The sequence below is a fragment of the Pelodiscus sinensis genome, chromosome 6 (genome assembly GCF_049634645.1).
Source record: "Pelodiscus sinensis isolate JC-2024 chromosome 6, ASM4963464v1, whole genome shotgun sequence".
NCBI lineage: Eukaryota > Metazoa > Chordata > Testudines > Trionychidae > Pelodiscus > Pelodiscus sinensis.
This window is the reverse complement of record NC_134716.1, coordinates 10,464,370-10,485,812: the sequence shown is the minus strand read 5'-3', so window position 1 is coordinate 10,485,812 and position 21,443 is coordinate 10,464,370. Positions and strand designations below refer to the sequence as shown.

General features: G+C 41.9%; 1 protein-coding gene across 3 annotated transcripts in view; it reads left to right on the top strand.

Annotated features, from left to right (window-relative positions):
- The window catches only part of SVEP1 (sushi, von Willebrand factor type A, EGF and pentraxin domain containing 1), a 179,428-nt gene that overhangs the window by 110,250 nt on the left and 47,735 nt on the right, over positions 1 to 21,443 (top strand). For all 3 annotated transcript variants that reach the window (XM_075931436.1, XM_075931435.1, XM_075931434.1), the window contains exons 26-35: positions 413 to 614; positions 1,299 to 1,474; positions 3,915 to 4,039; positions 8,365 to 8,488; positions 9,026 to 9,196; positions 10,839 to 11,012; positions 13,931 to 14,050; positions 14,944 to 15,120; positions 17,569 to 17,653; positions 19,683 to 19,874. In XM_075931436.1, the coding sequence (XP_075787551.1) occupies positions 413 to 614; positions 1,299 to 1,474; positions 3,915 to 4,039; positions 8,365 to 8,488; positions 9,026 to 9,196; positions 10,839 to 11,012; positions 13,931 to 14,050; positions 14,944 to 15,120; positions 17,569 to 17,653; positions 19,683 to 19,874 (1,546 nt within the window). The remainder of the gene's footprint in view (positions 1 to 412; positions 615 to 1,298; positions 1,475 to 3,914; positions 4,040 to 8,364; positions 8,489 to 9,025; positions 9,197 to 10,838; positions 11,013 to 13,930; positions 14,051 to 14,943; positions 15,121 to 17,568; positions 17,654 to 19,682; positions 19,875 to 21,443) is intronic.

Here is a 21,443-nt window from a genome sequence, read left to right as displayed (position 1 = left end):
ACAAATTCTATTCCATATGATTTTAACACCATAAATAAAGAACTATATCTCTATTTCGTCTCATTGTAGCAACAGGTCCAGTCAGGCACTTTTGGATATAGGATGGCTATATGGACAGGTTAGTTGTTTGACAGAGAGCTAAAATGAAATCCAGTGTTGTGAAAGGTTCATGTTCATTATCCTACCAGAGATTTTTTATTACACTTCATAAACCCTGCATCTTTTCTAGATATTGAAGGTTCCACGTGAACACCTTGTAGACTAGAAATAAAATATTTCTAGTTCAGTCCAGTTGAAAGCAAATATTTTAGCCTGGTTCTGTTTAATTTTATTGCCGTTGATGAAGCTTCATTTAATTTGCTGATACATTTGCAAGAATGTAGATCTGAAAAAATGTTCTTGTTTTCTGCAGAACAGTCCTCTAGTTTTAATCTGGATTTTGAAGTTTCTGGTATCTATGGCTATGTCATGCTTGACAATATTCTCCCATCACTCGGTGACATCACCTGTGCATTCTGGATGAAATCAACTGATGCTACTAATTATGGGACTCCAATTTCCTATGCTGTGGAGAATGGAAGTGACAATGCATTTCTGCTAACAGATTACAATGGGTAAATCAACCAGGAATAGTATAATCTTTCTTCCTAGATTATAACTGGGTTTTCATTGATAGAGAGGAGTCTAAACTAAAATGCTAAATTCCAATGAGTCCTGTCTTTGGGAGAGTTCATAGCTGAATCTGGATCAAAACTGTGTACCTGGAGTTGCTCTTTCTTACTGATTTCTCCCTGTAATTCCAAACCTACTTTTTGCCATTGGTGTCTGCAACAAAGTAGCAATGCTCAGAAGACAGAATATTTCTTCCTAGTCTTTTCTTTTTTACACAGAATAAAAAAGATGCATTTACAATAAAAGGGAGTTTACAGATAGGCACATTGATTGTTGTGACCCTGTGGGCAGTGGGCTGTGGGATACCAAGAACAACTCAATTTTAAGAATCCACTGAAAAACATGGCTGAAACTCATTTGTTTGGTAGTATTTACAGAGCTTAACATGTGGAACTTCCCCCTTATTTCCCTGTCTGATCCTGATGATTCCCAGATCTTCTCTCTGGGCTCCAACATGATAGTAGGGACTTCCTTTGTGAGCTGGAGAAACTTAACCTCCTTCAGTAAATTACTTTTTGTGTGTAGGGAGTAGCAAGCAGGAAGAAATTGTTATTTTCTTGGAAGAGAATGTTGCATTTATTAAACTTCTGAATGTGAATGTGCCTTGGTATCTGTTTTTTATGCAGCTGGGTTCTTTATGTGAATGGGAAAGAGAGGATCACAGATTGTCCCTCTGTGAATGATGGCAACTGGCATCACATTGCAGTCACCTGGACATATACAGATGGAGCCTGGAATGTGTATATTGATGGGAAGTTGTCTGATGGAGGCAATGGTCTATCTGTAGGATCAAAAATCCCTGGTATATCTTGTTAACATTTGTTGTGCTCTGTTGGCGCTTTTCTCTTGTTAGTATAGGTCTTGTGAGGCATTGGAGGCTCTATTTATTTCTATGTTTAACATGTTCAGCATTTATATAGAACCGAATTTGTTCATTCTTCTTCAGGCTGGGTAGTACAGTAAAACTCCATTGGTCCGGCATCCAATGCTCCGGCACTCCTGATGGTCCAGCACCATTGGGAACCCGGAAGTGCTCCGGGCAGCCAGACAATTGGAGCTACTCTACGCCCGGCTTCCTCGATTCAGCCGCTGCTGAAACTGACCAGCAGCTGAATCGAGGAAGCCGAGGGCAGAGCAGCTGGGGTGTTGCCAGGTTGGTCCTGTAGCGGCGCCCGTTGGAGCTGCGGGACCAACCCGGCAGCACCCCAGCTGCTCTTGGGGACGCCTAGGGCAGAGCAGCTGGGGTGTTGCCAGGTTGGTCCTGTAGCGGCGCCCGTTGGAGCTGCGGGACCAACCCGGCAGCACCCCAGCTGCTCTTGGGGACGCCTAGGGCAGAGCAGCTGGAGTGCTGCTGGGTTGGTCCCGCAGCACCAAGGGGTGGCGCTACAGGACCAACCCGGTAGCACCCCAGCTGCTCTGTCCCAGAAGTCCCCAAGAGCAGCGGGGGTGCTGCCAGGTTGGTCTTGCAGTGCCGAGGGGTGGTGCTACCGGACCAACCCGGCAGCACCCCAGCTGCTCTGCCCCAGGCATCCCCGATTCAGCCGCTGCTGAAACTGACGAGCAGCGGCTGAATCGGGGATGCCTGGGGCAGAGTTGGACTATCGGAAGGAGGGGGCTATGAGGGGTCTGGGGTGGCATCCCACCCCAGCCCAGACCCCTCATGCCCCCCCTTCCGATACTCTGGCATATCTGATAATCAGGCACCCCCTGGGTCCCAAAGGTGCCGGCTTATCGGAAGTTTACTGTATCTTAATCCATACAGCCAGTGGGAATACAGGCTGCGTAAGCGTGGCAGAATCCTACTTATAGAAGAAATGTATGCTAAACTGATTAGAGAATGTTTTAGTGAAAATTACTCCCGGTGTTAAACTCAGGAGTGATTTTGGTTTGGAAGCATGTACTTAGAGACTTTTTTCTCACCCTATTTGAAGTTTCAGTAGTACCTTTACTAATGGCGTGTGGCATGTTTTACATTCACTAGAACAGTGTTTCTCAACCTTTTTTATATAAAGTACCCCTTTTTCACAAAAAAAATTATAAATACCCTCAGTACCTATAGTTTTCAGACACATAAATTTTTTTTCTGTCATTGCAACACATTTCTTTAAACAACTTAATTGTAGTCAGGCAGGCGGTGAAATTTTTGTGTGTGAAAGGTACAAAAATAATAAAGTGCTGTAAAACTTAAAACAAAAATTCAGTGTTCTCCAAATTTCAGTTGTGTTGACGTACCCCCCAGACTTCTCATACCACTGGTTGAGAAACACTGCGTTAAAATATGAATGACACAACTGTTCTATGTCCACTTCTTTCATTATTTCCTTTGATTTGAGGAAGAAATGAGGATTTGTTTATTGTTGGGCCCAAGAGGAGGATGATCAAGCCCTTAACTACCGGCTTGAAAATGGGAGACACTTAACAGGTTGCATGACACACAGTATTTGTGGTGTGTCCCATTCAGAGCAGTGGCAGCTCTGGGCTTTCCAGCGATAAGCACTGATCATTTAACATCTTTTAACTTCACCACCCACAGAATGAATATTCCATTTTAGAACAGTCTTCTTCGAAACGTAGCATGGCTTCTGTTTTAAGTAGTGAAGCTCCCTTAGGGTTCTGTGCCTCCTCCCTCTATTCCCAACTATGCTGTGTTTCTAAAACCTGGGTACAAGGAAGGAAGGAATCTGGCACCTCTGTCGTCACTCGCATGCCCATGTAGTGCCACCTACAAACTGCTCTTCAATATTAGTGCTAATATTTGATGAGGTATAACAGAATTAACTTGTGGGGGGCATTAGTTTTTGCTATTAAATGTTAATATGTGGTTCTGTTGTTGGGAATCAAGGTGCTCCTTTTTTCTACGTGGTATTTTAATGCTTAGTATAATTTTGACACTCTGATAAGGCATAATTTAAAGCAACAGTTAACCAGCTGTTACTGTGCAATCTGTTATGCCAGTTCATAATTCCCTTAATTGTTCTGTCATAGGCTTCACAGTAAAACCTAGTTTAAGGGTAGCCGCTAAGAGGAAAAGGTTTTTCTTAAACAACTGCTTAAAAGTATCCTCAGTTTCCAGTAGAGGTTAGTTTAACCTTTAAACATCACTGCTACTGGGTGGCCGATTTTTGTGGGTTCTTTGGGTATTTGACAGTTTTCACTATAAAGTGTTTACTAGCCTCAACCACTATACGGTCGATAACAGTGATTGCCAGAGCAGTAACATCTTCATTTTTCTTTGTGCTTAGGTGGTGGAGCCCTAATACTTGGACAAGAGCAAGACCAGAGAGGAGAAGGATTCAATCCAGCAGAATCTTTTGTGGGCTCTCTTAGCCAGCTGAACATCTGGGAACGAGTCCTGTCCCCACAGGAGGTGAATATTTACTTAGTAGTTTGGAATCCAAAAGAATCAAAACTTTAAAATAGTTTTAAAACATTTTTGCCTAATGGGCATGATCCAGCACCCACTAAAGTTAATGGGAATCTAACTTGCCCTGTGTTGAGGTGATATTTTTATAGCTGTATATCAGTGTATATAGTATACAATTAAAAATTGAAGATTTTAGCAGAGCAGGTCTTCAGTAACTGTGGAGGAGAGAGAAAGGGAAGGAGAAAGCATAAACAAAGTGTATTGTAACCATAGTAGAGTCCTCTCTACCAGAGAAGGGAGGAAACCATGAAATCTTCAAGAGAACGTGCTCTGTTGGTCACATTTACATGGGAATCACTAAGGGCTTGATTCTACTTCTACTTATGTCATTGACAAAACTCCCATTAACTTCAGCACATGATCCAAGTCTAAGATACTACAGTGCTAGGCTCTATGGAAAACCTTAAGCTGTGCAGAATGGCAGCTGTAAAAGCTCAGGAGCTCTAACAATCAGGCCACTTTTATTTAGGTACCAAAAATATGGATTTTGGTGCCTGAGTTTAAGCCCTGAGGTTCAGAAATGTTGATCCTGCTATCGGGAGATACAGTCAAAGGATCAATGCTTGATATGAGCTGGGACCCACCGGTATAAATACATCTCTGGATGTTTTTCCCCTCAGAAGAAAACAAGCACCTGCTCTTCGTCAGATTTTGATTTTTTAGATTTTCTCAACAGGAGGTCGGTATTATCTAGCATCATTACCAGTACTTCCACTGCTTACTGGGCTCTTAGAAGACATGGAGAGGTAAATTCGAGCTAAATAACAGCACAGAACACTGAGAGCCAGGACTGGTGGCTGCAAACAAACTGTTTGGGACTGCGGGGAAACTTGGCCACACCCATGATAATTGATCATCTGGATAACTAAAATCATGCCAGATCATGGGTATTGTCAGACCAGAGAATGCCATATTAAAGAGGTTCAACCTGTAATAAGTTTTTAAGAGGTACAGGAGCTAAAAAAAAATCAATCTTTTACTCCAGTGTCTCACTGTCCCTATTCTGATGGGGTGTTTATTTCTGCTGGTGACTTTCTAATGTTTTCCTTTGTTCAGCGTTACCCACAAGTTCTGCCATAAATTTTTTTGCACTTTGTGTGCTGCCAACGGTTGCAGTCTCATCTCAAATCACAGGGATTTGGGTGCATTGCAGTAATGTGGATGTGAGTGCAAAGAAATGCTCATTTCCTGTGCTTGAAGTCTTCACTGCTACGCCATACAAATGGGATTTCCAAAAGTACTCTCAGCTCTGGCCTGACTCCAGTCCCAGTGACAGGAATGCAAAACTTGCCCCCCACACTGACTTCAGCAGGGGCAGAGTTCAGCCAATGAAAAGTGCTTATGAAAATCCTACCCTTCAATTATGGTATGCACCATAATCCATGGTCTTAGTGCTAAAAAACAGATGTGAGGCCACAACAGGAAAACTAGCCAAGTAAACTTCCCATAAACTTTTTACCTCTTTTGTTATTAGAGCTTGAAATAGTAAATCATCTTCATTGTCTGTTTGTTTCAGAGTTATTTTATACACTAGAGGCTTAGCCCTCTGAGCTTATTTGGTAAGACTTTTCTTCCGACAAGCCTCCATGAAACAAGACAGAGTAATGTTGTATGGAATCTGTTGCCAATTGAATAAAAGAGAGGCTAAATGAACACTTTTTAAATACTTCTTTATGTGTACTCTATTGACACGTCCATCTTCTTCAGCTCCAACCCAGAGCTCTTTCATTTTTGCTGGAGCCTGGGTTGGGGTTTTTTGGTTTGGTTTGTTCTTCGATCAGGTTAATGTTCATAAAAGATGTTGACCTGACAGCAGTGTAAAATGAAGGTCTCGTACATCAGTCAGTGCAAAGTTCCCTTCCACTCGTCCCTTCCCCGTTCAAGATCTTCTCACCTTTGATCCGCATTAAGTTGATGATTTCCCCTCAAATTCCAAATGGTTCCAGAACAGATTCACTCCCCAGCCTGGACCAACTGCAGCAGTTCCTGCTTCAGGGAAAGAATTGTTTGAAGGTGCTTCAGTAAAAACAGGTCCAGCAGCTGATGCCTGTTCATTGCACCAGATCCATGCAGTTGTTCAATCTTTTATACTTCAGTGTAAATCAGACCAACGGTGGGGGTGAGAATAGTTTGGTCACCATAATCAGTGAATGCCTGCCCTCTTCCCTCAGGCTGCCAACAAGATGCTGAGAAGTGTGTTGGTGGTGCGGACACTTTTCCTTCAGAAACAGGACAGAAAGCAATCACTCATTTCATGTAGGCCACTCACTTTTTATTTTCCATCCAGCAGGAAATATCCCATCAGACTATCTTGTCTCGTCTTCTAACCAGGCCAGTCCCCTCCCAGTCCATCACTGTACAATGAGAGAGGGGATTAAAGCCACATTAACACCTTCCTCCTTGGGCTGTTCTTCCTTATTCTGCACATTTTTCAATCCAACTTTAGTTGTAGCCATAAAAACCATCCTTTTTTCATCAGGGAATTACTAGAGTTGCTCTTCAGCACAGTCATGGAATGCACAAATTCCAATATCAACATGTTTTCTTAAATAAATTACCATCTTCCTGCAGAGGAGTACTTCTGCCCTGCATATTAGAGGGATGAAAACCCTTAATCTTCTTTTACTGCACATTTGTCTCTAGTACGGCATTTATCAATTTAAACAGCTTCTTGGCTGACAGCAATGCTTCTGTCTTAGGCCAGCAAGCGAGAGCATTAAGATATTGAATAGGGCCTTTGCAGTTATTCCAAGAACTAATTTAATTTTGTTTCCTGTGAACCACAGTGAAATTGGTCAAGGCTGATTCTGAGACCTTACGTTCCACTTTCTTTATTCTATTGTCTGATCATCCCCAGTTTTATGTATTGTTTTAGAAAGTCCATAAATACCCTCAAGTTTAAAGAGAGTTAAAAATCTGTGTATATAACACAACCAGCAGCCTCTCCTCCAAGATGATGGAGTCAGCACACTAGGACCATTGTTTTTAAAGTTATAGATATGGTGATGGGAACTTACATTTCTTACAGGTCTGTCCTATTGCAACTCAGGTGCCTGTCAGATCTTTAAATAGCTTTAAATAGCTCCCTCCTGGCTTTTTCCCTAGCTCAGCCAGTTCTTGCTTGGAGCTGTGCACCCCTTTAGAATCATAGAATCATAGAGCTGGAAGAGACCTCAGGAGGTCATCAAGTCCAGCCTCCTACCCAAAGCAGGACCAATCCCAACTAAATCAATCCAGCCAGGGCTTTGTCAAGCTGGGACTTAAAAACCTCTAGGGATGGAGATTCTACCATCTCCCTAGGTAACCCATTCGAATGCTTCACCACCCTCCTAGGGAAATAGTTTTTCCTAATATCCAACCTAGACCTCCCGCACTGCAACTTGAGACCATTGCTCCTTATTCAGCCATTCGTCACTGAGCACAGCCTCTCGTCATCCTCTTTGGAACCTCCTTCAGGAAGTTGAAGGCTGCTATTACCTCCTTAACTTCCTGGGAAGAATATTGTGAGAGATCGGATCAAAAGCCTTGCTAAAGTCAAGGTATATCATATCCACTGGCTTCCCCATATCCACAGAGCCAGTTACCTCAACATAGAAGCTAATCAGATTGGTTAGGCATGACTGGCCCTTGGTGAATACATGTTGACAATTCCTGATCACTTTCCCCTCTTCCCACTGCTTTAAAATGAATTCCTTTAGGATCCCCTCCATGATTTTTCCAGGGACTGACGTAAGGCTGACTGGTCTGTAGTTCCCTAGATTGTCCTTCTTCCCTTTTTTAAAGATGAGCACTACATTTGCCTTTTTCCAATCATCCGGGATCTCTCGATCTTCATGAATTTTCAAAGATAATGGCCAATGGCTCTGCAATGACTCTTGCCAACTCCCTCAGTACCCTCCGATGCATTAAATCCGGACCCATGGATTTGTGTGTTTAACTTTTCTAAATAATTCCTAACCTGTTCTTTCTCCACCAAAGGCTGCCCTTACGTTCACCTCTGGTTACAGACTAATGTGGTTACCCCTCTCAGACACTGTATTTACAATTTTATTAAAAAAAGAAAAGATGCCAGAAATAAATCAGTTCTCTGTCCAACATTTACCAGGCATGCACAGGTCCCAACAGCAAATTTTAACTTGACTCTCATTACCTCAATGGTCTATGATTCCGATTTTAGATTCAGTACTGCAAATGTGAGAGGAAATTTTTGTCTGCATTCTTTTCCGTCTGTCAGCAAATTCTCTCTAACCATGTGTTTTGAACCTTAGGTAAAATCCCTGGCTACCTCCTGTCCAGAAGAACTGCGAAAAGGAAATGTATTGGCTTGGCCAGATTTCCTGCCGGGGGTTGTTGGAAGAGTGAAGATAGATTACGGGAGCATATTTTGTGCTGGTTAGAACTTTATCTCCTAGAAGTGTTTTTGCTCCACGTAATAACACAGTAATACTGCTTATAAGGTTGAATGTACTCTAATGTGGCCCGGGTCATACTAGCCTTGAATAAATTATTTTGATAATTTAATAGTTGGAACATTCAGAATTCATTCCTAAAATTCCAGTGTTTTGTAACAAAAGTTCATTGGAATCTTATTAGAGATTTATGGCTTCCTCTATTGAGATGTTGAAAGACTGATAAATCATGAATTTGGATCAAAGGGAGGATTTTTCCACTCATTCACACTCACAGTTGTTTGAGTAAATTATGGTACAGTTTTGTTTCCTCCTTTTGCTTGGAAATATCTTTTAGTTCATATATGTGGATGTAGTGAAGCTCTTTGAATTTGAGTACAATATATGCATTTTATCGTAAAATACTTTCCATTGATTTCACTCCCAGATAAGGACACTCAGCATCACAGATATTTAAATAACAAACACATGTGCTATGTTTCCAGGCTTACTCTGCTGTGTGTGTGTGTTTTGTCCTCAGATTGCCAGTCCTTAGAAAGATCCATACCTCATCTGCGGGCCTCGTCGACTGATTTAAAGCCAGGGTCAAAAGTGAGACTTTCCTGTGATCCAGGCTTCCAAATAGTGGGGAACTCTGTCCAGCACTGTCTAAACTTGGGACAGTGGACTCGCCCTCTTCCCCGCTGTGAAAGTGAGTGGATTGTGTTAGCAAACAGATTGTTGTTACGCTGTCAGTCACAGGCCATGTTTAGGAAATCTTGACTTTTGTTTGGATGGAATTAAAACAAGGACTTCTGAGAATGGATGATTTATCCAACACTTCATAGCCTTCCAGGTCTTGCCCCTTAGATCAAATTTTAGGGAAAGAAAAAGCTTAAAAATCAACTATATCTGACTTTTTTCCCCAGTATTGATGAGACTGAGGCAGCCATTTGACAAAGCTCTGCTCCTGCTGACATCTGATTTCATAATATTTGTGGAGGTGGTGGTGTGGACTAGCACTCAGCAGAGTGGGTTTGTTTCCCAGCCCTGTCGCTGACTTGCAGTGTGACCTCGATTTACCCCATCTGTAAAATGGGAATAATTATATTCCTTCCTTTTGTAAAGCACGTAGAGATCTCTGGATGAAAAGCACAATATAGGCTTGATCCAAAGGTTGTTGGAGTCCATAAGGGTCAAAAAGCTTTGAATCGGGCTCTATGAGAGCTGGGTTATTACTATTAGCTTGATCCACTGGAAGTCGTTCCTTCCTTAGTGCTGTCAAAGGCTAATGTCCTTTTACCCCTGACATTTCTCTTTGGTATTGTCCTGCATGAAATTGATAGTAATCCTATTTAACTATGTCTGTTATTTGGCCTCTGTTACCATGCTATTAAGCACCTCACAACATCCTTGTGAAGTAGGGATTTGCTTTTGTGCCATTTTACAGGTGGGGATCTGAGTCACAGACTATTGGCCAGACTTTTAAACATATTTTAACTCCCATTACAGTCTGGCCACTAAATGACTTGTCCAAGGTCTCACAGTCTGTGGCAGAGCAGATAATTAAATTAGGTAAAAAAAACCATCCCCATACCTGAAGCAACCTTGCTGGCAGCCTCTGGCATAGAGCGTGAAATTCCTTTTCACTTTTAGATATGTCCCCTGTGCACCAGAGTTGAAGCATGATGACAAAGGATGTGTGGAGGAGCGTGCCTTTTTGCTGGTGGTGCTGAATTTAAGCCTGTGGACTCAAAGAAGATTCAATCTCTAGGCTGTCAGCCCTTTGCCTGTATGAACATTCTAGTCCAGTGTTTCTTAAACTGTGTTCTATGGCACACCGGTGTGCCTCGGAGAAAAACAGAATTCAAAATGGCCACCCTTAAAGGGGCAGGTGACCTTTTTTTTCTCAATAACTTTCCCCCCGACCCTTTTTTTTTTCTTTGGTCAATAACTTTCCCCCTTTTTTTTCTCAACAAAAAATCCTTGGTGTTCCTCATAAAAAAAATTATTGTTTGGTGTTCCTCGGTCTTAAAAAGTTTAAGAAACACTGTTCTAGACACATGCACACATTAATCCTCAGAGGGTCTTGCACTGCAGTTTTCACTGCGCATTTCTTATTTACTGCCCGCCACTAGAAAATCCTAACTGTTTGCTGACAGACACAGTAAAAACTAGAACCAAAATCATCTTCGATACCATTTCTCTTACCTCAGTGGTGCTATGTCACACATGAATTTGGCTCTGTGATTTCTTCGGGATTTCTGTCTTAACTGCACTGGTGCCAAGACGTGATTCACGGACTGTGTCTGATCAGCTAATGGGTTTTTACTCTTCTTGCCTATGGTGTGCAGGAATCAGCTGTGGAGTGCCTCCACCTCTAGAAAATGGCTTTTATTCTGCAGAGGACTTCTTTGCGGGCAGCACAGTTACTTACCAGTGCAATAATGGCTATTATTTGTTGGGAGATTCAAGGATGTTCTGCACTGACAATGGAAGCTGGAATGGCATCTCTCCATCTTGCCTGGGTGAGATACATCACTTGCGTGGCCGCATTATTGATGTTACAGGCTAAATCCTGCTCCCCTTCCTCTCTCAAAACTCCAGTTGACTCCACTGGGACTTTGACATGAGTAAGACTTGCTGGATAGGGCACACTGTGATTTGCATTTGATTTATGTTTATTTGAACTTGTATAAGTTAATCTCACACTCTAGGCTCATTAAGTCATCAAAAAAACATGATGTCTATTTTAAAAGCAAAGCCAAAGATCTTCCAATCCAGCATAAGTTCCCTTTATAAAGTTTATAACATAACATGGCCTCCAACAAACTCCATTATAACCTCAGAACTGATCGCAGCCCTTCTGTTGTTCTACCCACTCACTGTTCTCTCTCTCTGTCAGAAAAAGCTTGTGAAAACAGGTCCATTTTATAACTGGTCCTAAAGTTCACCATATGTGGGCCCCACCAAGCTGCACAATTTCTGGAGGACTGGGAGCTGAAGTCATAGACTCTTAAAAACCAAGACCTTGCACTACATGCCAGGGGTCTGAGTGTCCACAGCCTACCATGTTGTGTAGTCATTTACACCTGTAAAAACTGAGAGTGCTTTGAGTGGGAAACACGGTGTGCCTGATTCCTCATGCCCTGCACCCAGGGGCTGCCCGTGGATGTAGGCAACCTCGGCAGTTGCTTAGGGTGATGGTTTAACACGGCACCCAATGATGATGTCACGCCATTGAGGGCTATGGAGGCGGGGCGCCGATTGCGCATTCCGCCTAGGGCACCAGTTGCCGACAGCTCTCCTTGAGCCACTCCTGCCTGCACCTTATGCGGTCATTAATGCCAGTTTACAGTGGATGTAAAATGCAACAAGATCGGAATGGTAACAATTTGCATGCCCTTTGCTGCAGTGTAAATAACTGCACACAGTGGAGAGCAATGGAGGCTCAGTCCCAACCATTCTTATTTCATAGCATTTTATAGTCACTTTGCACTCTCTTGAAATGGGTGTAAGCTGGTGACAGTTCATGCAAGTCAATAGGGAATTAGCCTCCTCGTGTTTTATCTGTTAACATTTTTCATCGCCGTCAACAGTGTGAAAAGCCTTTTCTGTACAGAATTATTGTTTGCATTGGATTGTTTGGTTAAATGGTTAAGAATAGGAACACACTCCTCAGGAGTAGACAGCCCTTCTTGGGTGTGTTCATTTGTTGCCCAGTTACTCCAGTTTTGTTGTGCTGTTTGCAGGGATTTGGATAAATGCTTTGCTCACAATAATCACAGCAATGTGTTTACATTTATGGAGCCCATGTAACATCTGTTCTGTCGAGTACTTTTTAATGAAGAATTGTCTTGCTCCAAAACAGTCTGGTTTATGTAAAGACTAATCCCTGATGCTACGGATTTTTCAAGAAGATCGTTTTGAACCATCCCCTGCAATATGTAACTCATTGTATACATACCAAGTGTGCTACTCCATGGTAGGAAGTCAGTGCTTATAATATGAAATGAAACAAACTGGGACAGAGCCTGTCTCTTTTGTTAGATTGTTGGTACAGTACCTAGCATTATGGGAGACCTAGATCTTTGATAGAGATTCTTAGACACTATCATCATTTACATAATTAATAATCATTATACATGTCTATCTCATTTTAACCTTTCCAATATCAGACAGTAACTCCAACATCTTAGTAGGCTTCTCATGCGGTAACAGTCTATTCAACACAGGAAGGATTCTTTCTGGCTACGTCTAGACTGGCATGATTTTGCAGAAATACTTTTAGCGGAAAAGTTTTTCCGTTAAAAGTATTTCTGCAAAAGCGCGTCTAGATTGGCATGGATGCTTTTGCGCAAAAAGTGCTTTTGCGCAAAAGCATCCATGGCCAGTCTAGACGTGATTTTGCGCAAGAAAGCCCCGATCTCCATTTTAGCCATCGGGGCTTTTTTGCGCAAAACAGTTCTTCCCTGTCTACACTGGCCCTCTTGCGCAAGAGGGCTTTTTCCCGAGCGGGAGCGTAAAAGTATTTGTGCAAGAAGCACTGATTTTGTACATTACAAAGTCAGTGCTCTTGCGCGAATTCAAGCGGACAGTGTAGACAGCTGGCAAGTTTTTGCACACGTGCAAAATCTTGCCAGTCTAGATGCACCCTCTGTGTTTTGTGGTCAAAGTGCTTACCTTCTGGGCTAAGCAGTAATGTCCTCCACTTTACAGATGAGAACGCTTAAGACTTGAAGAGGGGGTAGAGTAGATCTTGGAGGGCACCTCTACACTATAGCGTTATTTCAAAGTAATGTGAATTATTCTCATTATTTCAAAATAACAAGGTGAGCGTCCACACAGCAAGCCTGTTTCGAAATTATTTTGAAACAGGTTTCTTATTCCAGAATAATAAACCCTCATTTCACAAGGAATAATGCCTATTTTGAAATAGCAGCAGTGTGGATGTTCACAGTAGGGGAGCCTGGCTTGGACTAATTTCGAGGCTTCTCTGTAGTGTGGACGTGCTATTTCAAAATAGTTATTTTGGAAGTTAAATTCACGGAGTAAAATAGTCTTCACTTCTATCCCAGCCGTTTGCTCAAATAACTTGAGAATACCCCCTTCTCAGTATGAACTTACATTATCTATTCATTTGCCTTCCTGGAAAAAAGTAATTAGCATAAGAGGACATTTCTTGGATTTGATGGGAGTATTGCCCGAGTGTGGAGTAACAGACTTTCTAGTTTCTCCACCTGTTTGCCATCTTTCATTTTACAAAAAATTAACTATTAGAATAATAAATAATATGTATGCAATTTTTATTTCTACTGTTATAGTGCATCAGAGAGGTCACTGAGATAATGGTGGGTTTTTAATGATGCCATTTTAAATGATTCTGCCAAACATTCTGAAATGTAAATTGAAAGCGATGTACATTTCAGGACATTTATTTTTGCAGATGTCGATGAATGCGCTGTTGGATCAGATTGTGATGAGCATGCTTCTTGTCTTAATACAAATGGATCCTATGTATGTACTTGCATCCCTCCTCATACGGGTGATGGCAAAAAATGTGAAGGTAATGAAATAAAATTTTCAACTACCTGGGGATGTGAAAGGTTAATCTTCCTGTGTCGATTAACTACTTCTTTGTGGTATGGGATGGTGGGTAAACAAATAACACACTTTTTTCTTGCAGCCTAAGCACATTTGCTTTAAAATCATGAGATAGTCAACTTGGATCCAACTGCCAATTTTTATAGTCTGGTAGCACTTTAAAGACTAACAAAATATGTAGATGGTATCATGAGCTTTTGTGGGTACAATCCGGTTCTCATGATACTATCTACATGTTTTGTTGGTCTTTAAAGTGCTACGAGACTATTTGTTGTTTTTCAAGTTTTTCCTGTTTCAGACTAACTCGGCTACCCCTCTGAAATTTTTATAGTGTGACTCTTCAGACTAGACCTGTGCTTTCAAATGCACAAAGAAATACATAAAATGTAGGTGCCTAAATATAGATGGGTACCCTAATTTTAGGCACTGAAGTTTGAAAATTTTGACCTAAATAAATTGCTGGGTCAAATGCCAGTACGATGCTAAATTTGGAAACAGTTCACCTGAGTCCCAGTCCAGTGCCCTATATTCCGGGACCACACTGCCTCCTATGAAGGGGGAAAGTGAGATTGGAGCTGGTTAACGATACCAGTTTAGTCCCAATGCAAGAGGGCTCCACTGCACTGAAGTTAGTTCACTTGCATAAGCTTATAATGGACCCAGTTTACATCAGGAACAAAGAAAAGCTGAGGAGACTCTTAAAATATACATACAGGGCCTTCCCCTCTTCTCTCCCTCCCCCTTCTTTTACATCTGATTTTCGCAAAATGTCAAGATAGATGTCATTACCCTTGTTTGCAACTGTTTTTCTTTGGTGATGCTGCACTGCCTGCCATGGTGTGTCTGCTTTTACAGAACCAGTAAAATGCAAAAAAACAGGAAATCCAGAACATGGGCATTCTTATGGCAATAATTACAGTGTGGGTGGTGAAGTTATTTTCTCCTGCAAAGAAGGTTTCCAGTTGATCGGAGCAACTAGAGTCACGTGTTTGCAGTCTGGAGAATGGAGCCACCTGATACCCTATTGTGAAGGTATTGCTCTTGGGGACAACTGTGGTGTGCAACATAAAAGAAAACTGGACAATTGGTGGGACAGCACAGTGCAGGAAAAGAAAGAATGGGGATGATTCATCCATATAGAAATGGATGGCTCACTAGAAAAAAACAACAAATGGTCTAGTAGCACTTTATAGACTAACAAAACATGGAATGGTATCATGAGCTTTCAAGGGCACAGCCCACTTCTTCAGATGACCAGAGTTTTGAATTTAGGATGTGCAGACCCAAAATAAATAGGGGATAAAGGAGAGGGGGGAAGGGAAAAAAAGGAAGGGGAAACAAGGAGCTTTATGTGCAGAGACTTTATCTCCAGGGTGGCCAAAAAGTGACCAGAAAGTGCCAGCTGGCAGTGACTGAGAAGGCCTTCAGTCATCTGGAGGCCAGTTCTCACTGACGCATCCCTATTACTGATAAAACAAAACCATAATTGTGCTCCAGGAGCAGAACCAGCCATAGGGATAATTCCTCCAGACAGGACGGGTTAGGCATTTTAGTAGTTAAAGAATTAAATCTAAGCATAAGAGAGAAATGAAAGTTGTGAAATACACAGACCAGTCAAAAACTAAAACTAACCCACTTTGCAAGCAGTAAAAGTAGCAACTCCCCCTCTCCCCCATGGGTTACTTGTTGGGTCAGGAGATGAGAGGGAAAGATGGTGAGTGTTTCTGAGAATGACAGACACACACACAGTGTGTGAGAGTGACAGAGATTTGCATTGCCAAACTCCCTCCATCCCCTTCTCTCTGCGGAGATGGGGTACAGGAGTGGGGGGAGGAGGGACACCCTGACATCAGCCGCCCCTCTTCTCCCTCCAACACCCTGCGCAGCAAGCAGAAGGCAGAAGCAGCAAGACAGTGGGTGGAGAGGCAACTGATGCGCCAGCACTTGAGAGCTTCCTGGCCAAACCAGTCAGGATCACCTGTCAGAGGCTCCAAGATCTACCAGTAGATCCCGATCTACTGGCTGGTGACCACTGCCTTAATCCAATACTAGAGCCTGCACTCCAACCCGCTGCCCCAGCCTGGTGAAAGTGGGGGAGGGAGCGAGCAGGGGCAGAGCCTTGGAAAAGGGGCACAAAGGAGGTGGGGCAAGAGGATTTGGGTTTGAGGTAGATCTTGAATTGCACTTAAATTCAAAAAGTGATCTAGTGCTTAAAAAGGTTGTAGACCACTGATCTAAGGGCTCTCTCAAGCAATGCAAACCATCTGTGTAGCAGTCCTCCTATGCTGTCACATTTTCAACTGGACCTAAAAGCAGATCTTTAAGAAGGCTGGCTACTTTTTCTGAAATGTTATATAAAAGGACATTATCAAATTAATTTTGATGAAAAAATTAGAATAAAAAATCCATTGGAAACAGCTGTCTTCAAATGAATGTTGCTCTGTGGTTCTTTTATCCCCCCTCAACATTGCAGCGCTTAAAATCTTCACATGAAGCTAACTAAAAGCAAAAGTGAAACTGACATCATTGGGTTTCATTATCCAAGCTGAGAAACACATAAAAAGCAAAAAGCATAAATAATAAGTAGAGTAGACAGTCTACAATTCTGTCTAAACAACTAGAAGTCCTTTGGCACCTTATAGACTAACAGACGTATTGGAGCATAAGCTATCGTGGGCAAAGACCCACTTCGTCAGATGCATCTTCAGACTAACACGGCTACCCCTCTGATACAATTCTATCATCTGTTATATTAGAGTAGACGGTGATATTAATAAAATAAGTAAAGGAGAATGTCTTTGATTTCGCAGCAGCATCAGTGAGTGATTGTGCCCTTGACACAAACAATTTACCTCTTAGAAATAATGTGTCCAGATTAGCCATTTTGTAACATTAAGGTCCCAATTCAGCAAAGCACAAAGAATGTATTAACTTTACATAGCTTATGAATCCCATCGTTACTCAGCAGAGCATGGATTTGAAGGTAAGCACATGTGTAAGTGTTTTGCTTAACAGAAACAAAGTGCTTTTCTGACCTGGTACCTGAACTACTGACTACAAAAATTGGCCTGTGCTGTGGCCATTACCCCTGCTTTCACAAAGCACTAGTGTGCTGATGCAGACAATCTGGACAGTACCATGGAGCAAGGTTGTATTTTAGACAATGACGCATTTGCTTGCCTGGATGATATTTTCTTATAGGAAGACAAGAGGCCCTTTCAGCTTCTTGTTCCTGAATTAGGGGGAAAGCATGACAGGAAAGCAAATAAGATGTTTCCAATAATTTACTAATAAAGCTATAGCAAAACCCTGCTTCCCTCACTCCGGCAAGTCCTGACTCTGTCCTCATTACAAATACTTGTGTGAGTAAGGCCAGTGGGACTCATCCCTAGTAGGCATTTCCACAGAAAATGGAATTTTTTCTCTGTATCTTGGATCAGTGGTGTCTGAAGAACTGTTTTTGATGTTCTCTCTTTAAAGCTGTATCCTGTGGCAATCCAATTATTCCAGAAAATGGTGCCATTGAGGGCTCGAATTTTACTTACAGCAAGAAGGTGCTATACAGGTAAGAGATTCATTATGTTTGGAGTAGTACTGTAGTAAAAGTCTGGAAGGAAATGAGAAAAACAGCAAGGCTATGTCTACACTCGTGGCTTCTTGCGCGAGTAATATGCAAATGAGGCTAAGCGTGGAATATCGCCGAGCCTCATTTGCATACCTAATGAGCCACCATTTTTTTCAGAAGAGGCTCTTGCGCAAGAAGGAGTGTCTACACTGCCCCTTCTTGCTCAAGAAAAACCCTCTTGCGCAATGCCGTTACACCTATTACTTTTCAGGAAGAACGATAGTGCGCAAGAGGGTTTTTCTTGCGCAAGAAGGGGCAGTGTAGAGCCTCTTCTGAAAAAAATGGTGGCTCATTCGATATGCAAATGAGGCTCGGCGATATTCCACGCTTAGCCTTATTTGCATATTGCTCGCGCAAGAAGCCACGATTATAGATATAGCCCAACTGTATTTAATAAGAGAATGGCTGACCTGCACAAGGGAGGAAGGGGAGGTGATGTAATATTATTTTGTATGTATTGAGGTAGCGCCTATGGGTGTGTCTAGACTACTGAGTTTTGTCGACAAAAGTGGACATAACGTCGATAGAACTCAGCAGTTTTGTCGACGCTGGTATACCTCATTTTACGAGGCATAACACCTTCTGTCGACAGAGTTCTGTCGACAGAAGTTGTTATTGCCTGTAGGGTTGCGTCTAGACTACAGGGTTCTGTCAACAAAGCAGCTTGCTTTGTCGACAGAACTCAATGTGTCTGGACGCTCTTTGTCGACGGAAGTTTTGTCGACAGATACTGTCGACAAAACTTCTGTCGACAAAACCCGGTAGTCTAGACGTACCCTATGAGCCCTAACTCACAGACCCTGACTTCAAACACAAAATAGGGCCCTGTCTCAAAGTGCCCATAGTCTCAGTCAAAAGACAGTAGGTGGATGCAGACAGACAGATGGGAGAGCAAGAGGAAAAATGCAACAGTACAGCCAGCATGATCGGCTGTGGTCTTATTACACTAGCTGCTGATGTTTGTCAGGTATTTTGTAGGCATCATGTTAAAGAAAAGTTTAAGAGGGTCTTTGACTGGCCAGGATAGAAAAAATCACAGAAGTTGCTGCAGAGTAGGAAATGTGTTTTTAGTAGTATCCACTGTACATGCTGTAAAAACCACATAAACGCTAATACTATTATGGCATAGTCCCCTTTTGCTTTGCAGATTTGATCCAAAATCTACATTTCTGGTGAACCTTTGACAAATTGGGCCCAAGTACATTTTTCCTGTTTTCCCAGAGAAACAGCTTTTTTAGTGAAATCTCTTTGGTGTTTCTACAAATTCTGAATAAAATATTCAGCATTAGCTCAAATACTATTCCATCCATGCTGTCTCCTGGGATATGGGATATGTCCAGTGGCCAGTAGAAGGGTGAAGGAACTTAAGGACACATCCACAAAGTAGGAGACCCAGTGTCTCTCTGTGTTTTTGTCCTTTGCTTTCTATTCAGGCGTGAGCCTGCAAAACCTAACCAATCTAGGATCGATTTTCCAACAGAGACTTGGCAATTTAGGAGTCCGTGTCCTATTTTGAAAAATGAGCCGAGTACTTCAGAGCCAAAATCTCATTGGAAGAACATGGGACTTCGATGCCTATGTGTCTGTTATTTTTGTAAATGGGACTTAGGCTCCTAAATCATCCGGGTACTTTTGAAAATTTGACCTCCTGGGAATCACATAGATATTTAGTGGGATGTGGATGAGGGAGAGTTTCCTTAACTACAGGGGGGAGGGGCCTATAAAAATCTTGAGCCTATAAAACCATTTTAGATCTCTGAGAATATTTAAGTTGAAACCACAACTGTTCTCTTTTGCATAAAGCTGGTGGAAACTTGGCTGTTTACCAGTGAAGCTAAATGTTTGTAGTCACACTAATCCTGTGCACTTTGTAATGTGGGTGGTTGGGCAGGAGGAAAGGGATGCTTTGGGAGAATTCTGTACAGGCAAGAGATGTGTAATTTATGGTGATTTTCTTCTTTTAATGCAGATGTAACAAAGGATACAATCTGATGGGTGAAAAGGAAACATTGTGCCTTGCTAGTGGTGCTTGGAATCATGCACCTCCTTCCTGTGAAATAGTAAAATGTCCTAGCCCACAGGACATAAACAATGGGAAATACACACTCAGTGGCATGACATACCTTTCTACTGTATCATATGCATGCAACAATGGATACAGGTAAAAGTTGTAGAGTCAAGTCACAGACATTTTGTGCTGTGAAAACTTGCCGGAATAGCCAATTCATGTCTGGTATAGATGGTCAGAGGAACACAATAGTGGATTTAAGATTTTTTTTTCATCTTTGAAGTACTTCTTGTGTTTCACACAAAATGCAAACACTTGTAGGAAGATCATGGAGCATCAGTCATCTTATTAATATTTAATTTCTCTTTATCCCCAAGCCATAAAGCACATTTCAAACATATGGAAATTAACCCAACATCAGAATCATATTTAAAAGTTCTGATTTGCACTGGAAAGGCAGCAGTATGCTTAATTAGCTTTTCATGTTCATGCAAGATTATTTTTATTATTTTACAGTGATCTTAAAATGCCAGCAGAAAAAGGACTTTCTGAACATTAAAGTGGCTTATGCAGCCATTCTAATGAATGAATAAAATCAGTACAATAATGATTTATTTTAAGCATGTGCTTTCATTTTTACATGTGTGGATCGATTTTTTTATAATAATAATTAATATAATAATAATTTAAAATGCACAAACCCCATTATATTAAAAGAGAGAGCCTTAATCATATTACCTACCATGCAAATTAAAAAATCCTTATCTATATCTGTTGTAAACACACACCTATATTGACATATGAGTATACTCTGAGCTTAACTTTCCTATGCCTTTCACCTTGTGCAATTAGTTGTATCTGTCCAAATGAGGGCAAACAGGTGTGAAATGATAACACTGGTGTACGAGAACGGAGGATTCTGATTTGGTAGTGTTTTTACACAGTGTTTTGTGCTCAGTTTGTTGGTGTAGATTACAACATAAACTACAAGGCAGGGTTGAATCATGCCCTCTAGCTATAGTACAGGCTCAATCTTTCATGCCTAACTTGGGCATAATTCCTACTAACATAAATGGAAGCTTTGTCTACAGCTGCAGAATTACACCAAGCAGCCAATATATGTCATATAGATCATGGCTCCCTTTATATATGAAATGTATTACATGAAAACCACAGTTAATGTGTAATGTTGTTTCAAAAATACCAGTTCCAACAATGTATTTTGAAGGCTCCTTTGTATAGTATGGATGATTTTTTTTTTAATTCCCGCATAAAGCCTAAGTGATTGGGCTTTTTGTGGACATGTTCCCTGGGTGTTTGGGAGAGGGACTCCACTGTCCTTTTTCATAGTCACCATTCCAGCCTACAGCAGATCTGACTCCCAATTTGCCTGGATCCGGCCCCTAAGACTCAGGGCTCCCCTCATCATTGTGGAGGTGCCACTTCAGCCCTGCGGCTCCCCCTCCTGCCCAGACCCCACACCCTCCCTCCACTCCTGCACCCTACCACCCCCCCAGGCCTACCAGCCCCCAACCCACTCCTGCACCCTCCCTCCCTCACACCCGGACCTCACACCCTAAAACTGCTTCCCAGCAGCCCCTGCCCCAGAGCAGGGGGGACACAAAATCTACTAGACTAGGCTCTGGTGCATGAGGGGAATGTGGAGAATGTCCGCCTGCTTCTCAGTCGGGGTTTTTTAGGTTTTTTTGTTGTTTTTTTGCT